Genomic DNA, 20,060 nt, shown 5'->3' with positions numbered 1-20,060 from the left:
GTTGAATAGTACATCAATTTAGGCTGACATCCTCTGTGGTGTCTCCAGAAAGACATGAAATGGGAAGTGATAACAGCATGTATAGTCACATGACTGAAGAAATGACCCATTTTAGACAATCTGTGAAAGGATAAATGGAATTGTTTCCATTATCAAGCTATTATATTAATTTATCAAGCTATTACCAAGCTATTTTTCAATAAACGAGTGTATTATCAAGCTGTTTTTTACTTCTGCTACATTTAGAATTTAAACCCTTATCTTTAAAGAGGTATTGTAATCTCTGTTTTCATTTGAAATTGGGCTCATTTTGATGAAATTTTACTAGTTGTAGCTTGTGAGGTTGGTTTTTTTTTTTAATTGGTTGTTGTGTCTTGTGAATCCTGACTTTTTACAAGGTTAGGCCCAGTTGTTTTGCCTGAGGAGCTTGAAAATGCATGTTTAAATAATAGCAAGCAGAATACATGTGGTTTTTTTTTTCTAATGTATGGAACTGTAAATCTGGAAAGACTTCCTTGTATTCATTTTGCCACCTGTGTAAGATTTACTCCCAACTCTTCCATAATGTGTTTACCTATTGTTCTTTTATCTATATCTTAGTTGTGTCTAGAGCAGAAATATTCATCCTACAGGTGAGCAACTGATTGTCTATCAGATAATCCTACTCCTGTTCTGCATCATGGGTACAAGTAGCAAGCTAGACTGATTGTTCTTGCCTGTATTTGATTGTACTTGTCAGTCCATTCCTGTCTTTATTTTCTGGCAGCAACAGTCTGTTACATGCCAAGAGTGCACATGCAGTCTTCTTTCCAGCACAGCAAATGCTATCCTGAAAAGACTTGTACAAATTATTGCCTCCTAGCAAGTAATGGTGAGGTTTGGAGGGAAAAAACCTCCAACAAGCCCAGAAAGAAAAAACAAACCTAACCACCACAAACCCTAGCCACCACCCCCACCCCCCCAGCCTTGTGGAAAGACATGTGTCTGAATAGTCATTCCATGTGCATCTGTAAAGTTACTCATTCTTTCCTTGGCAAAGTATTTTTCGCTTCTCCCTTCTGAATTGTATTATTTCAGACAATGTCTTCAGTTTGCTTCAGTTGTTCTGAAATCTAATCCTCTAAAGTATTTCCAGCCCTTGAAGCTTGGTAATATCTTTGACTCACTGTAGAACAGGCCTATTAAACTCATCAATGTAATGAATGAAAATACTGAATGGTATGAAAGCAGTCTAAGTATGGAATACTCATGTGAAATGCTACATGATGATCTCAACAAAAATAATTTTTGTTAGTGAAGCTTCAAGAATGAGTTCTGACTACGCCCTTTCAGAAAGTATATGGAGAACACTTTTCCTGGCTTACTTTTGAGATTGTTCTGAGAAATATCACCACATTCAAGATAAGAAGTGCTTGTTATTTTGAAGATGTGTAGTTTCAATTTCATTCGGTATTGAGAGGTCAGCTAATATTTGTTCTGATATGTTTCCTGCTTATTCAGTCATCTTTGTTCTAGAAACATCTGCCAAGCTGCTGTTATCTTTCTGTATTCTTCAGTGCTTTCCCAAATACCCTGATTTAGCAGGTTGCTTCTATAAAAACAACAATGTAAAACTGGGTAACAGCTAGCTCATATACTGTATATTACTTTCGTTGTGTTGAGTGCTTATCTTTCCTTGTCAATTTTGTATTTCCTCTCATCTGTTTATATTAATCTTCTTACTATTTGCTCTGTTCCATACTTGTCCAGTTTGAGGATCCTGGTCAATAATTCCTTCTCAGACTTATGAATAAATACAAGAACAACCAGAAGAACAAAAAATAGGTTAAAGTAACCATGTATTTTCTATCTTGTGTTGAAATTCTTTACCCCTGCAGAGGGGGAGATTCTGTGGGCTAGCAGGGCTTTCCCTGGTAGTCAAGGAAATCTTTTATGCTATTAATATTTTAGATAGATATGTGATTTAACGTAGCTGTGTGTTGTTTGATAAGGTTTCATAATGTATCTCTTTAAAGTTGGAATTTTCATATTTTGCCATGATGATTCCAGGTGTTAACATCTGACCTGGAAAAGCGGGAGAAGCAGCAGGAAAAAATGTTGGAGCAGTTGAAGGAAATACAGAGTTGCTACAAGGCTTGTGACGATGAGCGCAGACAAACTGAGCTCCAGTCTGCTCAGTTAGCTCAACAGATTGAAGAGAGTACCAAGGAAGCAGAAAGGTACCTCGCTGAATTCAAGCACTCAGAAGCACTCAGGCTGGAGATAGAGAAAAAAAGAGAAGATTTGAAGGTGAGAGCACAGGAAACCATCCGTCAATGGAAGGTGAAATGTAAGAAACTGGATCGTGAGATGGAAAAACAAAATGAAACTATCAACCAACTGATGGACAAGAACAGTCAGGTAAGATTGTCTGGGGATTTTTTGGTACCCTTTCCATTTATTTTAGAAGTTGAGCTCATTTTTGCAAACTATGACTTAAATCACTTTGCGCCTTAAGTTTTGGACCAAGTTTTCTGGTGAACTAAAAAACAGCTGATAGGTGGCAGTAGTTTTTAGCTGTTACAGAGTTCCACATTCTTTTCTTTATCTGGTATCTTCACTTAATTGAAGCTTTCTTCTTGCAAAGAAGAAAGTTACTCTATAAATGTTGCTTTTACTTTATCTACTAATTTAACAGTTACCATAACATAGCTTATTTTTACTTAATTTTTAAGGAAATAATGTGATGTTATTTTTTGTAAAAAAATTTTAGTGACATTCAGTAATAACCTGTGTTTAAGTTATACATTGTCTTTTATAGTGGTCACATCTTTGAAAGTAGGTGTTTACTTTCACCATATAATTCAGATTGCTAGCAGACCGTAATGCTGTATGAGCTTAGGCACAACTAGTGTATTTTTAATTCCATCCTGTATTTGAGCTTTTCTCAGACTCTAGGCTTAGTAAAGACTACAGGTTCTGAAATATCATAAGGACTGTGGCTCAGTTTGGATTTGATGTTTGGATGCAGAAAAATAGATAATTTCTGTTTGAGAATGTGCAAAGATTTTCACAAAAAAGGCACTCCTACCTGCACTTGGCATGAACACCCTGCCAACACTTACCATACAGTCCTAGCTTTTTTCATTCAGCTGGATAAAAAGTCTGTGTTTGCTATATTTTTTTAACTTTTAAAAAATGCTTTTAACATATGTTTTGTTTTAGCTTCTTCCTTATATTTTTCAGAATTTTTGATTTTAAAAGAGCATTTTGTAATTTGTAATAACACAACATTTCTGGGTTTTTAATTTGTCTTTTTTCAGTGTGCAAACCACTTAATCCTCTCTTCCCCTCCTATAAAGTTTCTTAGGAAAATCCATTGGGTTTTTGGTTTTTTGGTTGGTTGTTGGTTTGTGGGGTTTTTTTGTTTTGGTTTGGTTTTTGACTTAGCAGTATTTGTTGACTTTTTCTAGTCCTGACACTGCTTTAAATGCAAACACTCACATCAGTGGTAATGCTGATTGTTCCAATTTGGAATAGTAATAGAAACTATCGCTCTGCTTATAATGAGTCTGTGGCTTTTTGTATTTTCCAGGTGCTGTGTTGAAAGGTGCCTGAACCTATAGTGTCTGGTGTAGTGCTAAGCTTTGTGCTGTGAGCTTGTATCTTCATTTACATGCTCTGCTGGTGCAGTCTATCATATTGTATGGATGACTTTTGTTTTCATAGAGCTTCCCTTACCTCTTTTAACTTATTTTCTAGTGATGTGCACCCAATTTGTGTTACAAAATCTGATGGGCTTGAGATAGCTCCATGCCATCCTCTGCTTTGTCCTCCTCAAAGACTGTAGTTTTCAAGGGCTACGTGGCATGAAGTATGGGAAGTCTTTATTCATCGTGTCTTGTTCCTGATCGAGTAACCTATTCTGAGACTGGTACCTGAATGTAGGAGCATGGTCAAAACACACAATGGGACTTAGTTGAAAGTAATAAACCCTCATATATCTAAGCTGTGACTCCTGTTGCTGTTTTTCTTCTGAGGTACCTAGCATGTTCCTTATTTTTTATTTGCTTCATCCATGCTCCAACAATCATCCTGTATTGGTTAGGAATAGCTGTTGTTTGAGGAAGTAAGGTCTGCAGACAGTTAGGAAATTCATCATCTCTTGCCCATATAAAGGGAGGCATTAAGGAAAGGAAGAAAACCTGAATCATTTAGAGTCATATCTCTCTCCCATAAAAGACAAATGAGAAGCAAAAAGTAGAGGAGAGAGTTGTGAATAACAAGCAGATGGAGCCCCAGAAGGCTCTGAAATCATTGCTCATGTAAATGTGTGGACAGGTCTTTATGATGGCAATTGCTAGTGCTGTCCACATGGAAGTTTTCTTTTTATGTAAGTCTCCTTGGCAGGGATTTTACTTCTCTTTATTTCTCTAATATTATTATGGCAAATGCATAAAAATGCTAAATGCAGTCACTTTGGTGTAAGCTTCATTTAAGAAGTATTGTCAGTATATGTTCTTATTTTTAAGATCATCAACATCTTGCCAGCAAGTCTGAGGTTAAGTGTCACTCCTGAAGAAGATTTCTTTACTGGAGGTTATGAAATATAAAATAAACTCTGCATCACTGTGGAGAAGAAAAAAATAAAAACATTTCATATTCTCAGTACTAAGTTGTAGTTTCCCTGTGAGAATATGATCAATCTAGATGCAGCATTTGTGATAAGCTTCAGGGAACTAGATGAACATAATGAGCTTTGAAATACCCAGACAATTAACATCTGTGACAAAAACTCCATAAAAATAAATAATAACGTTTAGAAATGGCAATCTGTTGTCTTTTCTTTCTGTCATAGGATGTTAAATGGTTGATGGCAAATTTTCAAAGTTAGTTCAAAATTATGATCATACTTTGCAATTTTATGAGATGTTCCATATATTTGCAGACAATGGTTGGGCTATAGAAAGATTGCGTAGGTTTCATTCTTTTGCATTCACTGGGAAAATTTAGTTAAGTCTTACCTATGTGGTTATCCTTTATATTGGTTGACAGTGGGAATCTCTAACTTCTTGTGTCTTTTGAAATGTGTGGAATGCAGAAAACATACACAAAGGAAGTTAGTTATGGATATTTTTTAAAAAAATTTTATTGCTTTTGTTTAGCCAAATCATGAAACTAAACCTGCCAGACAGTTTCAAGAAGGTTTTAATATTGATATTTTTCTCAGAAAAACAGCTTGATGGTTGTTACTTCATATCCTTGATGTATTATTTTTGTAATTTGTTTTGTATTGCTTCAAATTGTTTCATTACTTTTAAGCTATTAGCCTTGATTGCCTTTTTGTTCTGGATTATTTCAAGCAATTTTGCTATATCTGTAAGAAATGTGTACTTGTGTACTGTTTGTGGAAATCAGTAAATTTCAATATAAAATTTATTTAGGCCAGTTTAAAGAATCCAGTAGTTTATGTGGTACATGAGGAAAATCTTGTGTTGTCCCTTTATCATTCCTTTTTTCTGTAGTAGAATTTCTGTGTAACTTATGATAGATGTACTATAAATTCCTTATTTTAAATGCAGTGATAAAAAAAAATATATATAGCAGTATGTAAGAATCAGGAGTGCTGTAACATGAGTTAAATGAAATGTAACATTCAGTAACACACATGTACTTGCAGTGGAAATTTTTCCCGTCAGTGCATTTTCTAGAAATTTTTTTTAACCTGAAATGTATTAGTGTTGAAAAAAAAACAAAACTCAACCCTTAAGCTCCTTAGGAAAACTGGAATTGTATTAGATGTGGATGATTTTTATTTTGAAAATAAAGTCTTCATTTCTTGGCTTTGATGCAGGAGCGAAACAGGCTTTTAACTGCAATACATTCATCTACAGTGGGTAGTTTCAAAAATAACTTAAGGTTGATATACTTCCTATGTAATATTTTAGAAAATAAGCAAAACAAGTCAGCCTATGAAGTGGATATATAGGCAAGTTGTGTCTGGCAAATAATCCTCCCTGTATTCAGCTGTGTTTTCTCCATCTTCCTGTCTGGAGGAGCCAGTAAAGTTTGCAAAGAGGATGTAAAAACAGGGGATTAACCAAAACTATCCTGGATTAAAAAGCAAGATCTTTTAAAGACAGGTGTACATTCAAGATCATGAATGTTTGGTGTCTAAATTTCAAGAAACACTGAATACATTTGAACTGTGTTCATAACAAGCAAAATTTTTGTATTTTTGCAGAAGTGTGTTAGTTGTTCATTAGACATTAGGATGGCTAAGGATATCCTTCCAACATTTTTCTTTAATTACTTTAGGCCCCACTGGATTTCTTATTTTTTTCTTTCCTAGGCCCTCAAAGAAAAGGATGATATAAAAAGTCAACTTCTCTCTGCTATACACCAAATAGAAAACCTTCGGAAAGAGCTGAATGATGTGCTTACAAAGAGAGCCCAGCAGGAAGAACTCCTCCACTGCAAAGAGGCAAAACTGAATGAAATGAAGTCTCACCAGGTAGCTCTTGAAGAAGAGGTGAAAGAAGTTCAAAGTACTGTGAATAAATTGGAGAATGAGTTGAAAAAGCAAGTTTTTTTACAAAATCAAATGCAAGCTGAAAAGGAACACTTAGAGACAGAACTTGCAAATAGTAACTTGATCCATAAAAAAGACCAAGAAAGACTCTTAGAAATGCAAGCAGATGTAAAAAACTTAAGCTCTGTTCGTGTGGAACTAACAAACAGAATAGCAGAAGAGGAGAAAGTAAAAAAGGAATTACATAAAAGCCTTTCAGATCTCCAGAAACAGCAGGAATCTAAGTGTGAAGAGATGACTTCAGCTAACAGGCAGCTGAAGATGGAAAGAGAAGTTCATCAACAGGAGTTGGCAGATCTTAGATCGGAGTTACAAAATGTTAAAATCAAACATGAAAGAAATGTTCAAGAGCTTATGAAACTGCTTAAAGAAGAAAAGGATGATGCAGAAGCTCAAATTAAAATGCTAAAGGTACTTAGTCTGAAGAATTCCAATGTCAGACTTTTTTTTTCTTCTTCCCCCCTATTGAGTGATGAAGGTAATAAAGCACGGACTTTAAAACATTTAACACGTTTTATTGCAGGTCATCATAAAACTTTAAAGTTCAGGGTGAAAAATACAACAAACATTTTTAGGTCAAAAGCTTTTCTTAGTACAAAAGTAGTGAGATGTATGGCTGTGATCAGAATAGGAGATATGTGAAGCTGTAGTGTTTTAATTTTATTTGATCTTCTTCAACTGTCATTTTTACCATTATTGTCACAGCCCTATTAAAGAACTTGGGGTATTTCAGGGATGATGCATGTTTAAATTGCATGATGCAGACTGTAATTGTATCTGGAAAGACATGCAGAATGTGAATAGTGATAATGTGTAACACTTGCTAAGGTTAATTTTGATAGTTCTTTCTATTTGAAAGTGTTTTTAGGATTTCTAATGTCTGTACAATTTCTCAGAAAAATAACTATATTCATACAGTAAATAATGAAATACAGCATTTTATTAATGAAGGATCAAGTTAATGTCTCTAGTTTACATAATTTGTTCCTGATTCAAGATTATTGGAAAGAAAATTAGCATTTTTGTGGCTTTCAGTTAACTGAAGAAAATTGAAAAGCTAAGTTGAAGTGTGTAAAGTGCACAATTAGCTCTCAACAGTTGTATAAGCTGTACATTGCTCTTTTATTGAAGCAATTTGTATTACATGGCTTTGTGTGTATATATATGTAAGAAAGTATTTTGTATGTCGTAATAATAATAATTTGTATATTAATATTAATGGAGGCAGTAGTTTTCCAGATATGTTGGTAAATTACCAATGTATTATAAGTGTGCTTCTGAAGCATTATAAACATGCTTTCTACCTCAGTCCCGTCAAATTAAAGATTTGCTCATGTCAAAATTCTACCAATTTAATAATAAAAAGCTATAAAACCTTAATCAAACTTAAGTGATTCATGATCTACTTCAACATAAGTATCATAGGCATGTTTATTTTCTTTCACTCCTCACAAATATGCAACTAGTTAAAAAATGTATATTTTCCACATTTTTGCAATTATGAATTGACATTATTTAGAAAAGGATGGTTAGTTATTTAATATATAATTAATGGTATAATAATTGACAATAATTCTTAAGCACTTGGCAACACAGAAAGCATTTAATGAAGATAGCAATAAAAATTCAAGATGGTTGTTAGTGGAAGGATCAGTAAAATAAAAATATTTTGACAGCAGTGCTCAACACTGCAGACTCAATTTGTAATATGTCTAGTATTATTTAAATGATCTGTCCAAATATGTTTGGTTTTATTTGACAATGACATTGAAATAAAGAATGTACATTTAACATCAAGGAGATGGAAGGAAAGTGAATTTAGGATGTCAGTAACCAGAAAGTGAGTTGATTGTGACTCTGACCCCTTTTTCTGTGGAAAGGTCAATCTTACTGTATGGGCCTTGATATTGGTCCTGGTTGTTGTACCTAAACAGAATATTAATAAAAATTCACTTCCTTCTTTCATTTACAGTGCCATGACTTTCCCAGATCCCTAAATGTCCACACACTTTTTTTTTTTTTTTTTTTTTTTTTTTTTTTTTTTTTTTTTTTGCGGCTTTGTGTCTCTGCAACAGAGCAGAGTGCTTGAAGATTAATTTTGTAGGATATTAGGGTAGGCAGCGTTTTTTAGCAGTACACAAAATGACAAAACGATAATGCACAACATTCTCTAGACTGAAAACTGAAAGTGCAACGAAATAAATAAGCATATCCATCTGTAGGAAGATCTAATGAGAACATGTAATTGTGCAGGTGATTTGGTTACTTTTTTTCTGAACTCATCTTGGTTACTTTTTGTCTGAACTCATTGCATTCTAATTGGGATTCACTTTTATGGTCATACTTTTCTTCCAAATTAAGGTAGACTTAGCATGCAGTTTATCAAATTCTATTTTAACAGATTTATTAAGACCCAAAGCCTTAACCTTAACTAGAGGAGAAAATTTTAGGAGTTGCTTTCAGGAAATCAAGGATGTAGAGCCCTGTGTTTACATGACCAACTGCTGCATAGGTTGCAATAAGAACTGTCTTTTGATCCTTATTGTTCTTCCTTCTCTTTCCTCCTTTATGTGATACTTTCTGCTTCACTCTTGCCTGGCTTTCTGTAGTGCTGCACTGGATTGAAAGGTAGTTAAAAATGTTTTGGGTGGTAGGGGAGGTACCATAGGAGTATTGTATGTTGCAGTAGAACTGCAGAAGAACGTAGATGTTAGTGTTGAGAAGGATCTTTCTGTCTCAGTACTGAGATTCTGGTGTTAAAGTTTTAGTTCTGTTTCTGCTAGGTCCTCCTAAAGTATTGCTAACCAAAGTCTCTCTAATGTATTTTTTATTTAAATTGATAGATAAACCAGGCATAGGAAATTAAGTAGTTTGCTTAGTGGTCCCTAATCAGCTATGTTTTCAGAAGCTCTGAATCTGTCCTCTAATTTTACTACATGCACTCATTTGCTTTAAAAACGTTCTTGTTCTCTTAGGATAATGAAATACAAAATTTCTTTGTGCCTGAGCATACTTTCAATTATTAATCCTTAATTTAAGATTATATATAAATATATATATGCATATAAAATTGTGTATATATGTGTATTTCTTTTTGAATTGTTTTGTGTACATATACCAAGTGGGCGTAGTTATTTTTTCCTGAAGAGTATCAGATGGGGAAAAATGGATTCAATCCAGATCAATTAAATTATTGTCACATCTGCCTTGTCCATACTGGAAATTAATAAAAATTAACTTTCTTCATTGTGTCTCAAAGGTAATATTAGTGTGAAATTTGATTCTTGGATTGTCTCCATCTGTATACACCTTATAATACAATTACAGTTACCTTTAGTATGAACTGAAAAGTTGATCTTATAAGCATATTGACATAAAATGTTTTAGGCATTGCAGATTTTCTTTGTGTCCATAAGTCTTTGTGGACTTAGAACACCATATTTCTTTCTCAGCATTGTCCTTCAGAGGAACTTCTGTACTCTATTAACTCAAGTGTTTAAATTAACTCATAAACTTCTCTCCTTATTCCTCTTCCCCATGAAAGTTATATTGTAATTGAGAGAACAGAAATTTTGCTTTTTCTCAGGAAGCAATTAACTTTGCAGGGTTTGTTTTTGGTTTTTTTGTGTGTGTGTGTGTAACTGCATTCCACAATTCATCTAATATGAAGCTGGTTTTGCATAATATGTGTGTAATTTCTTTTTTTTTTTGGTGTTTTTTTCAATATTTTTTAGGGTTTTTTTTGCATTTTTATATATTCTAGAGAATTTCTCATATCTGTCAATTTCAATCAGTTATCTTTTCCACTGGAAACCAATATACTTTATACACTCAGCTATTTAGGGCTGTCAAGACCTTTAAATGTTTTCTTCATTTCTCTTTGCAATGTTTCCTTCATTTCTCTTTGCAATGTTTCCATTAACAGTATTAAAATCACACCATTCTGGAAATTAGAAATAGATCTTTGCTGTTGTTTCCCTGCAGATGTAAGTTTAGTATTAGGTTCTGAAATGAAATTATAGATTTAGGCTTTCCGATTCCAAATAATTTCAGTAATGGAAAAGTTGCATAAATACTGGGCTTCTGAAGGTGATGTAAGCTAACGAGTGTAGCAGAGTTGAAGTGCAGAATCTGAGACTTCTTTCTGTTTTTAAAACACTGTATGCTTGCACAGCTCTGTAATACATGTTTTCCATGTTTGGATAAGTGATTGCACTAAATATAACTGAAATGTAAAATATTAAATAGATTTATTCTTCTGTAATAGTGCTCAGTGGCTTTGAAACTCTACCATCTGGGAATGTTTTAAAATAATCCATATAGTGACTTTGTAATCTTTTTTCCCATTATCATCAGATGGAACTCGTGGAAGAGAAAAACATAGTCAAAACTCAGTGTCGACAACTGGAGAAGATAAAAATTGAGTGTGATAAATTGACAGAAGAATTAACCCAAAATGAAGAAGAAAATATAAAACTCAGGCGGAAATGTGAGTTTGTAAAACAAGAACTGGAGAAAAAGGTAAACTTACCTAGTTTTAACCGTGATTTGTCAGTCTCTCTGCTGACAAGTAACTAAAGTAAATTATAAATTATAGGAATAGATGGTAACATTAAAATAGAAAAAAGACATGTATATATTGAAGAATATAGACAGTCACGCTGTAGTACACAGTTTCTGTATAAATCAAAGAAGCAAATCTGTTTTGGCTGAGTCATGATTTGTATCCCTCCAAAGATTTGCTAATACTATTTAAGAGTAGAAGTAGAAGTCCTTTTGCGTGCCCTGTTTCTAATATAGGTAACTAACAAATGTTTAACCTGACATTTCTCTTAGCTTGTTAAACTAACAGAAAGTGCTTTAAAAGCTCAACATGTTAGACTAGTAAAAAGTTCCTCAAATGAAAATTTAAAATGTGTGTTTTTAGAGTTGGGGTTGTAGCACTTATTTATTAATAAGGAAATGTGTTTGTAGCAATGAGTGTACATAGTCTCCTGCAGTCAGTAGTAATCTCACTCCAACCTTACATAATATTGGGAAGATACAGGTTTTGGACTCAGATGATCTTTTATGTCAAGGATGAAAAGGAATGGAGAAGCTTGTAAGCACACAATCCTGTGTTCTCAGCCTTTGAAGTTAAATGCAGATGAGAGTTCCACTTGATTGCAATAATCAGTTGATTTGAGAGAGTATTTACTATTGGTTTATTATGTATTGTCAGAAGGGATGTTAGGATGGGGGAAATGATCATATTATCTCTTAAGAAATCTTGTAGTAGCTGTCATATTGTGGTATTGCAGAAGCCCATAGTTTTAAAAAGAATTATCTTTTTTTCTTTTTGACACTTTTTATACTTCTAATGTCATTCTGTCCTTTTTGTAAATAGTAATTCAAAGAAAAGTAGGTATTATAGATAGCTTAGATTTTTTTTTTCATGAAAGGTGAAAGAGCAGAGAATAATGGTACAGTTTTCTGCTTCTTTTCTTTTATTTCTTTGCACTTCTGAGTTATTAGCAACTTTATTTCTTCTGTAGGCTCTGAAAGTAGAATGTTGAGGAATGTTGACACAGTCAGGAAATGAAGCAGACGAAAAATAAAGGAAAAAATACTGAGTTATATACTCTCATTTAGTCATGGTCTTTGGGAGTGAACTTTTGCATGTGATAGATAGGACTGCTTTCAGTGACTAATGAAATAGCATAGAATACTGACACTGGAAGCATATATAATGCAATCATACTACTTTCAGAATACTGACCTAGATCAGAACTACTATTTCAACTCCCAGAAATTTCTATTTTAAATATCCTATTCTAAACTACTATTTCAACTGCAGAAATACTGGAACCTCTGCATATTAAAAATTTTTGTGATTCCTTCAGATTCCTTCAGAAATAGCTACTGTCTAACTGAAGTATTTTTGTATTAATTATATGAATAAAAAAAAAAAAAAGCAAACAAACTTCTTATCAGGCATGGCTTTTTCACATTTGAAGTTCACCTATCTTAAAAAACACCAATTTTTCTAATAGATCTAACACCTGTACATATGTATGTATACATGTAGCGAGGTAGGTCTTGGTCTCCCAAGTTGCAAGTGGTAGGACAAGAGGAAATGGCTTCAAGTTGCACCAGGGAAGGTTTAGGTTGGATATTAGGAAAAAAAAATATTCATTGAAAGGGTTATCAAACAGTGGAACAAGCTGCCTAGGGAAGTGGTGGAGTAACCATCCCTGGAGATGTTTGAAAGACATGTAGATGTGGTACTTAGGAACATGGTTTCATGGTGTACTTGGTAGAGTTAGGTTTATGGTTGGACTCAATGAATGTAAGAGACTTTTCCAACCTAAATGATTTTCTAATTCCAGTTGTATCCCGTTCACAGAACTTGTATGTTAGAAATTATCTACCTCCACAATGGAGTCTCATGGGAGCAGCATATGAAGATTTCCAATAAATACAATTTAAACAGTTGAACCTTGTCATTGCAGAGGTCCATAATTAATATTTTTTCAAATTTATTATTCTTATTTTTCTCACCATTCTCAGTGCACTTGCACATACTGATGTGTGCTTGTTAAAGTTTTTACCCTTTGCTGCAGTACATCCTCCTCATCTCAGCAGCAGACAGGTATGAACCAGTTTCAGTCTCACCAGATAATTTTGTTATATTAATTGCAATGCATAATTCAATATATAATACAACCAAACTGCTGCTGGGTTCAGTTTTACATGATGGTTCTATCACAAATACAAAGGAAGAGAATCTGAGTGTGAAAGAAATATGCAACATAATTAATGATTTTTCTGACAATGGATGATAACATAAAATGCTTTCCTCCATGTCTTATGAGATATTCTTTAAATTCTTTTTCTTTGAGAACAAACACACTGACTGCCAATACAGGTTTCCTTTATGGATCTATTTTTGTGATGTCACAGGTGAGATGCCTGTAACTAATTCAGGGCAAAGATGATAAGGGTGGTATTTGTTGCAGGCTCTCTTTCTACTGGTGAAAAATACTCATAATAGAATATCTGGTTTTGGCTCTGAAAATAGGCTTTCTGATTGTTGGTTTTTTGGTAGCAGTTTCTTCCTAACTGATTTACAGGAGAGCAAGGAGAATCAAAAGAGGAAATTATGAGTACTTTTAGAAGGTATTGTTTTCCATGGCAAGGAACTCACTCTTCAGTGCATGAGTGAGTACAGTGTGATTATAAGATTAAAAGATATATTGTTAATGATATATGTAATATTATTAATGCGATAATTTGTCTTTGTTTTCTTTTCCTCTTTCCCTCCAGGATAAACAGATCAGCAATGAGGAAGATCATTTGAGAAGGATGGATGAAGCCAGACTGCAGTTTAAGGATCAGCTACGTCACTTAGAAGTGGAACAGGAATCTATTCTCACCATGATAGGAAGTGAAATTGATGCTGTGTGTGAAATTTTTTCTCGGGACTCGGTGGAGAAATACAAAGTAATTCTAAGTTTTAAGTATGCTACAGATTTTGTTATTTTCATAATGAATGTCTATCTGTAGCAGAATTTGTGTACATTGTTGTCACTTAACTGGTCACACTATTTCTAATACAAGCCAGGATGCCATTGGCTTTCTTGGCCACCTGGGCACACTGCTGGTTCATATTCAGCCGCTCATCAGTTGGAACCCCTAGGTCCTTTTCTGCCAGACACTTTCCAGCCACACTTCCCCAAGCCTGTAGCATTGCATGGGGTTGTTGTGGCCCAAGTGCAGGACCCAGCACTTGGCCTTGTTGAAGCCCAGACCATTAACATGAGCCCAACGATCTAATCTATCCAAGTCTCTCTGTAGAGTCTCCCTATCCTTATGCAGATCAACACTCCCACCTAGCTTGGTGTCATCTGCAAACTTACTGATAATACACTCTATGTCCTTATCAAGATCATCAATAAAGATGTTAAAGAGAAACAGTCCCAACAGTGAGCCCTGAGGAACACCACTTGTGACTAGCCCCAGCTGGATTTGACTCCATTGACCACCACTCTTTGGACCCGACTGTCCAGCCAGTGCTTGATCAACAGATCGTATGCCCATCCAGGCCATGAGCAGCCAGTTTCCTTGTGAGAGTTCTATGGGGAACAGCGTCAAATGCTTTTTGGAGGTCCAGATAGACAATATCCACAGCCTTTCCCTAGTCCAATAGTCAGGTCATCAGGTCATAGAAAGAGATCAGGTTCGTCAGGCAGGACCTGCCTTTCATAAACCCATGCTGACTGGGCCTGATACCCTGGTTATCCTCTATATGTCTTCTCATAACACTCAAGATGATCTGCTCCGTGACCTTCCCTGGTACCGAGGTCAATCTGACAGGTCTATAGTTTCCCAGATCCTCCTTTCTGCCTTTCTTATATATCGGTGTTACATTTGCTACCCTCCAGTCCATTGGGACCTCCCCAGTTAGCCAGGACTGAAGGTAAATAAAGTGGCTTGGCAATTGTGTCTGCCAACTCGTTTCAGCACCCTTGGATGTAGCCCATCCGCTCCCATAGACCTGTGTGTGTCTTAAGTGGTGTAGTAGGTCTCTGACCACTTCCTCTTTAATTGTGGTGACCTCATTCTGCATCCCCTCCCTGTCTCCTAGCTCATGTGGGTGAGTATCCATGGAACAGGTCGTTCCACTGCTAAAGACGGAGGCAAAGTAGGTGTGGGCACCTCAGCCTTTTACTCATCCTTTGTTACTAAGATTCCCTCTGCATGCAATAAAGGATGGAGATTTTCCCTAATCCTCCTTTTGCTGTTAATGAACTTATAGAAACATTTTTTATTATCACTAACAGCTGTAGCTAGTTTGAGCTCTAGCTGTGCTTTGGCTCTCCTAATTTTCACCCTGCGTAGGTTCTCTTCATCTTTATAGACTTCATGAGTGACCTGTTCCCTCTTCCAAAGGTCATAGACTCTCTTTTTGTTCTTAAGGTCCAGCCAAAGGTCCCTGTTTAGCCAGGCTGGCCTCCTACTTTGCATACTGTTTTTTTGGCACATGGGGACCTTACATCAGCCAGAATTTTGAGACAAGTTTTCCTAGGCCATCTCCCTAGAGATTGGAAGTCCCCAAGAAAGACCTTATAGCGTTGGAGAAAAAATGAAATAAATCTTTTATTAAAAATTCATTTATACGCGTTTGGTTTTGAGTAGAGAAGTAAATGCTAGAAGTGAGAAGAGTTTATAACCTCCTCTTTTGTAGTGCAGGTTCTTTTATCCAGAAAACTCAGACTCAAAGTTTTGGGAAACTTGTAGCTTGCCATAACGTTTTTTTTTTTTTTTTCACTCTTCTTCTCCTACAACCTTTGTCTCCCATTAGTTTTTTTCCAAAGTGTTCTTATTTGCTTCCCAGGGACAGAACTCTATTTTCCTCACTCCAGATGCTTCTATGAGACTAATCCTCTTAAACTGACATTTTTCACAGCTGAGAATAAAGAAGACAGTCTTACTCAGCTTGTCACCATGCTCACTGGCATTGTGGGTACTTAATCACAAGTGCTTGACCTGGTGGCTTTTTAGCCTTAACTGTAACCATAGAGTACACTCAGATTTTACATTTTTTGTCTTGCTATTTAAGCAGAGCATCCTTTCTACTTTGCAGTTCTTTGTCACTTGACTGGGCTGCGCTGCTTTTGAAATAGAAGTTTTTCAGCAGTGACACTGAAAGTCTAGTATATTTTAAATATTTTTTTATTTGTTTTATTTTCTATTTTATCTCCTCACCCATTTTGTTTGAAGCTTTGGGGAGAAGTCACTTTGTTTCAGCCTTGTATGATTATTGCCTTTTTCTCCATATACCTATGGAGTTGCAGTGTTGCAGCACACAAACACATGCAAATTCTAAGAAAATGTATTTGACAAGCATTCTCCTCTGTATCCTTACAGATAAATCTCTTTTTTTAGTCTTTGTGATCTACTGTAGCTGCCAGATTCTTGATCATCTAACCATGCTTTCTTGGACTTGCTTCCCATTTCCTGCAGAGATTTTTGTCTCCTGGATAAAGTTTTGCTGATCCCTTTTTTCACAATTCTGCTTATTTATCTCCTTTAACTATTTATCATTGGCAAACTTTAACCAGATTTGAATATTAATTTTTTACTAGACAGCTAATGTGAAAACAAAAGTTTTGTGGTGCCTGGTCTGACATACCTTTTTTTTTTTAGAAAAGGTAAGAAGTTTCTTTTGTTATACTGTTTTTTTGATAGTACTTTAGGTATTGCCAAGGTTTCTAGAAGGTTTCAGACAAGAAGAAGTTGCCACTGCAGCTGTGGTGAGCAATGAGGACTTTATTGGAGAAATACTTGTATTCAGAGAACTTAAACACCAGGCCTAATCTTCCCTGATAAAAATGAACTGTATTTTTTATAATCACCACATACTGTTGTTCTAAGTAGAGTTTCACATGTATCATTCAGATTTATTTTTCAAATCAGTCTTTTGTTATAAATGTTATGCTTGCAATAACTACACCAGTCATGCTTAAAGTAAAAACTGCATATTGCCTTCTTTGAATGTGGCTGCACAGAATGAGGGGTGCTGTCATGGAAGTCACAACTTTCAGTTATGCGGTACTTTGTAAAGTTGTGGTCAACATACCTACTAAAGCATGTATTTTCAGGTGCGTCCTTATGTAGTGATAATTTATACTTGAAACACATGTACTTACATGATTAGATGGTGCTGCTTACCCACCGCTGTGTTGTTAATACAGTCCATTAAAATACCTCTTAAAAAAATACATTAGTTACAAAAATTACTGGACCAGGACTAAAAGTACAAAAGGACTTGATGAACTGCTGAATTTGGTAAATTAGAAGGAAACTAACTAACTCCCCCAGAACCTTTCAATTAGAGAAGGACAGAATGTAATGAGATTAAGGATGAGCTTGGACATAGATTAATAGTTTACTTGATTTTAAATATATTTCAACTGAGAGCTTTGTATGAGACTTCTTTTTTTCTTCACACTCACAAAGTGTATGTGGGAGATCCATTGTCATTACCTTTTTTAATAAGTGATATAGAAAACGTGTATAAAGTACCTTTAAAACAAGTTTAACGTAGTTCAGTTTGAATGTAGAAAAAAGACTGATCACATTTTCTCCTTCTGTGAAGTATTAAGAAGCTTTCCAGCAAAGGTTTCCTTTCTTCTTATCCACTTAGTGAAGATTATGATTTTTTTTTTTATGCCTATCAAATATTCAAAGCACATGATTTGTGTTTTTTATGAAAACACTAAGACTGTTATCATTAAGCATAATTGAAAGATTTTGGGGGTTTGTCCTTCTTTACCTTTGATAAGACATTAATGTTGCACGTAACATTTCTGTAGGTAAACTGATAACAATTTAGTGACTTAAAAATAATTGGTTCTGCTACTTCTGTTTTATGTGCAGACACTGTTCTGCAGAATGAAGGAAAAAGCATTCAGTGAGCTGAATCACTTTGAAGTTAGCCTTTCTTAAAGAGATAGTAATTTTAGGACAGGGCCTTGTATTATTTGGAAATATTATGTTATTTTTGAAAAAAGACATACAGTTTCAAACTGAGAACATACACCTAGATGTGTTCTGGGGATGTTTGAAATGCATAAATATAACAATCCTTAGGAGAAAATCCTACAGATTCAGAATACAACTTACTTCAGTTGCAGCTTACTGAAGCTGTGACTTTAAACAGAAATTGTGAGTTTGGATAATTTGCTTTTAAATGTGACTAATTTCTGGTTAAGCAAGTTCTATTAAACCATTTATGGATACGATTTCCAAGCTGGATTTTTAACAAAGATTATTTATTTGATGTATTTCCAGTAAATGGGAAACACTCTTTCTACTTTCTGTGTCTTAACTCCTGATTTTTATGTCTATTTCTTTCTCCTCTACTATTTCATAGGCAATATCACTTACACCAATGGTGCTGAATGATCCTCATCGCTGGTTAGCAGAAGCAAAGGTATAGTCAGACCTCCTGAAATTTTGCAGAATAAGCTAATGTCCATACTCATTCAGTTGAAAGTATTTGTGAAAAGGCATTTGGAGGGGAAAAGGAAAAATACAAAAGCATTCCTTTGGCAACAGTTCTGCTATTTCCAGACTGCTGTTTCAACTAATGGAATTTCCAAATTTTGCTGTCAACAAGAAATAACTGTCTCTATAGTAAAATAAATAGCAAGGTTGTTTTTACAAAAAATGCATTGAAGTAACTGCAGTGAAAGCCTTTAGATCTGGTGCAATTATTTTTAGACAAAACCACCGTGAGAACGTAGTCAGCAAATTAAGTTTCTCTTACAGGGCTATAACAAGTCAAGAAATGATTGTAAAGTATGCTATTATTTATTAAATCTAAAAGATATTAGAATGAACTTCCTTCCCCATTTGTTTGAAGCTTTTGAATCCTGTAATGTGGGGGGTGCACACATGCTTGAAAACTTCTTCAGTGATAAATGTTAGCTTATAAACCTTGCCTTTCATTTTGAAGCTTTCTTCCTGCTCCCCTAACTCACACCTATAAACACATTTCTTATCTAATATCTTTTAAACAGAGTAATTTTCATGTGGTTTTAGTTGTTTTTTTTCTGATTATAAAAATGTCAAAGCCACTGAAGAATTGACTTAAGAAAAAATTGCAACTATTTGCATGTAAGATAATTTAAGATTGTTAATTATATACAGTCTATTTAAGACCTGTTGACCAAGAAAGCCTGCCACTATAGATAACAGAGATAAGATCAGAGTGAAAGGAGAAATGTTAGGCAAGAAGTATTTACTTAATTAAAAAAAATGAAACTGATGTATTATTTAAAGACATTCCAAAGAGCACCTAATAACAATTTACATAATTTTCTTACCTAAGTTTCTTTAGTTGTTAGAGGGAAGTGTAGAACAAATTACTCCTTAGCCTGCCCTCCCTCTCCCGTTTTTTTTCCTTTTGTTTTAACTAGGCCCTGAAAGTACTCGCTTTTACCACTTCTAGATTTCCTTTGACCTGTCTTATCTATGAGCTCTTTCTTTTTTCTCTACATGAACCTTAAACATGAACTTTTGCTGACTAGAAAGGATTGACATCACCTTTTAAAAAAATGGATAAATGCTTTAAATTTCTTCCACATAGAATAGAGAGCTAAAGGTATTTGGAAAGTAAGGAGTATCTCTGGTGTCAATTATAGACACTAATTCAATGTGAATTTCCATACTTTCCCTAGCAAACCCATTCTTATGATTAAAAATAAATAAATAAATGTGTATTGCTTCTTCACATGCAATTATCAGCCAAAATATATCTGGTTTTTGATACTCTTTGAAGGTCAACATATGTCCTCTTAATATATCAGAATGTCCTCTTTTATGGTTGTTATTCAATAAGGGGTACAAATGAGTAATCTAAGACACCAAAGATAATTTATCAGTTAACATTTATGTTGTCTTATTTTCATTAGCATTCCTTGTGCTTTACTGTCCTGTTTTT

The 20,060-nt window shown here is 34.7% G+C and overlaps 1 protein-coding gene across 1 annotated transcript in view; it reads left to right on the top strand.

Annotated features, from left to right (window-relative positions):
- Positions 1-20,060, top strand: part of CEP128 (centrosomal protein 128) — a 124,300-nt gene that overhangs the window by 44,583 nt on the left and 59,657 nt on the right. The window contains exons 13-17 of the mRNA XM_051620900.1: positions 2,050-2,400; positions 6,332-6,982; positions 10,928-11,092; positions 13,877-14,053; positions 18,489-18,548. Of these exons, the coding sequence (XP_051476860.1) occupies positions 2,050-2,400; positions 6,332-6,982; positions 10,928-11,092; positions 13,877-14,053; positions 18,489-18,548 (1,404 nt within the window). The remainder of the gene's footprint in view (positions 1-2,049; positions 2,401-6,331; positions 6,983-10,927; positions 11,093-13,876; positions 14,054-18,488; positions 18,549-20,060) is intronic.

This window comes from Apus apus, chromosome 5 (genome assembly GCF_020740795.1).
Source record: "Apus apus isolate bApuApu2 chromosome 5, bApuApu2.pri.cur, whole genome shotgun sequence".
NCBI classification, from domain to species: domain Eukaryota; kingdom Metazoa; phylum Chordata; class Aves; order Apodiformes; family Apodidae; genus Apus; species Apus apus.
Note: the sequence above shows the minus strand (reverse complement) of the source record. Positions and strands in the feature narration are given on the sequence as shown.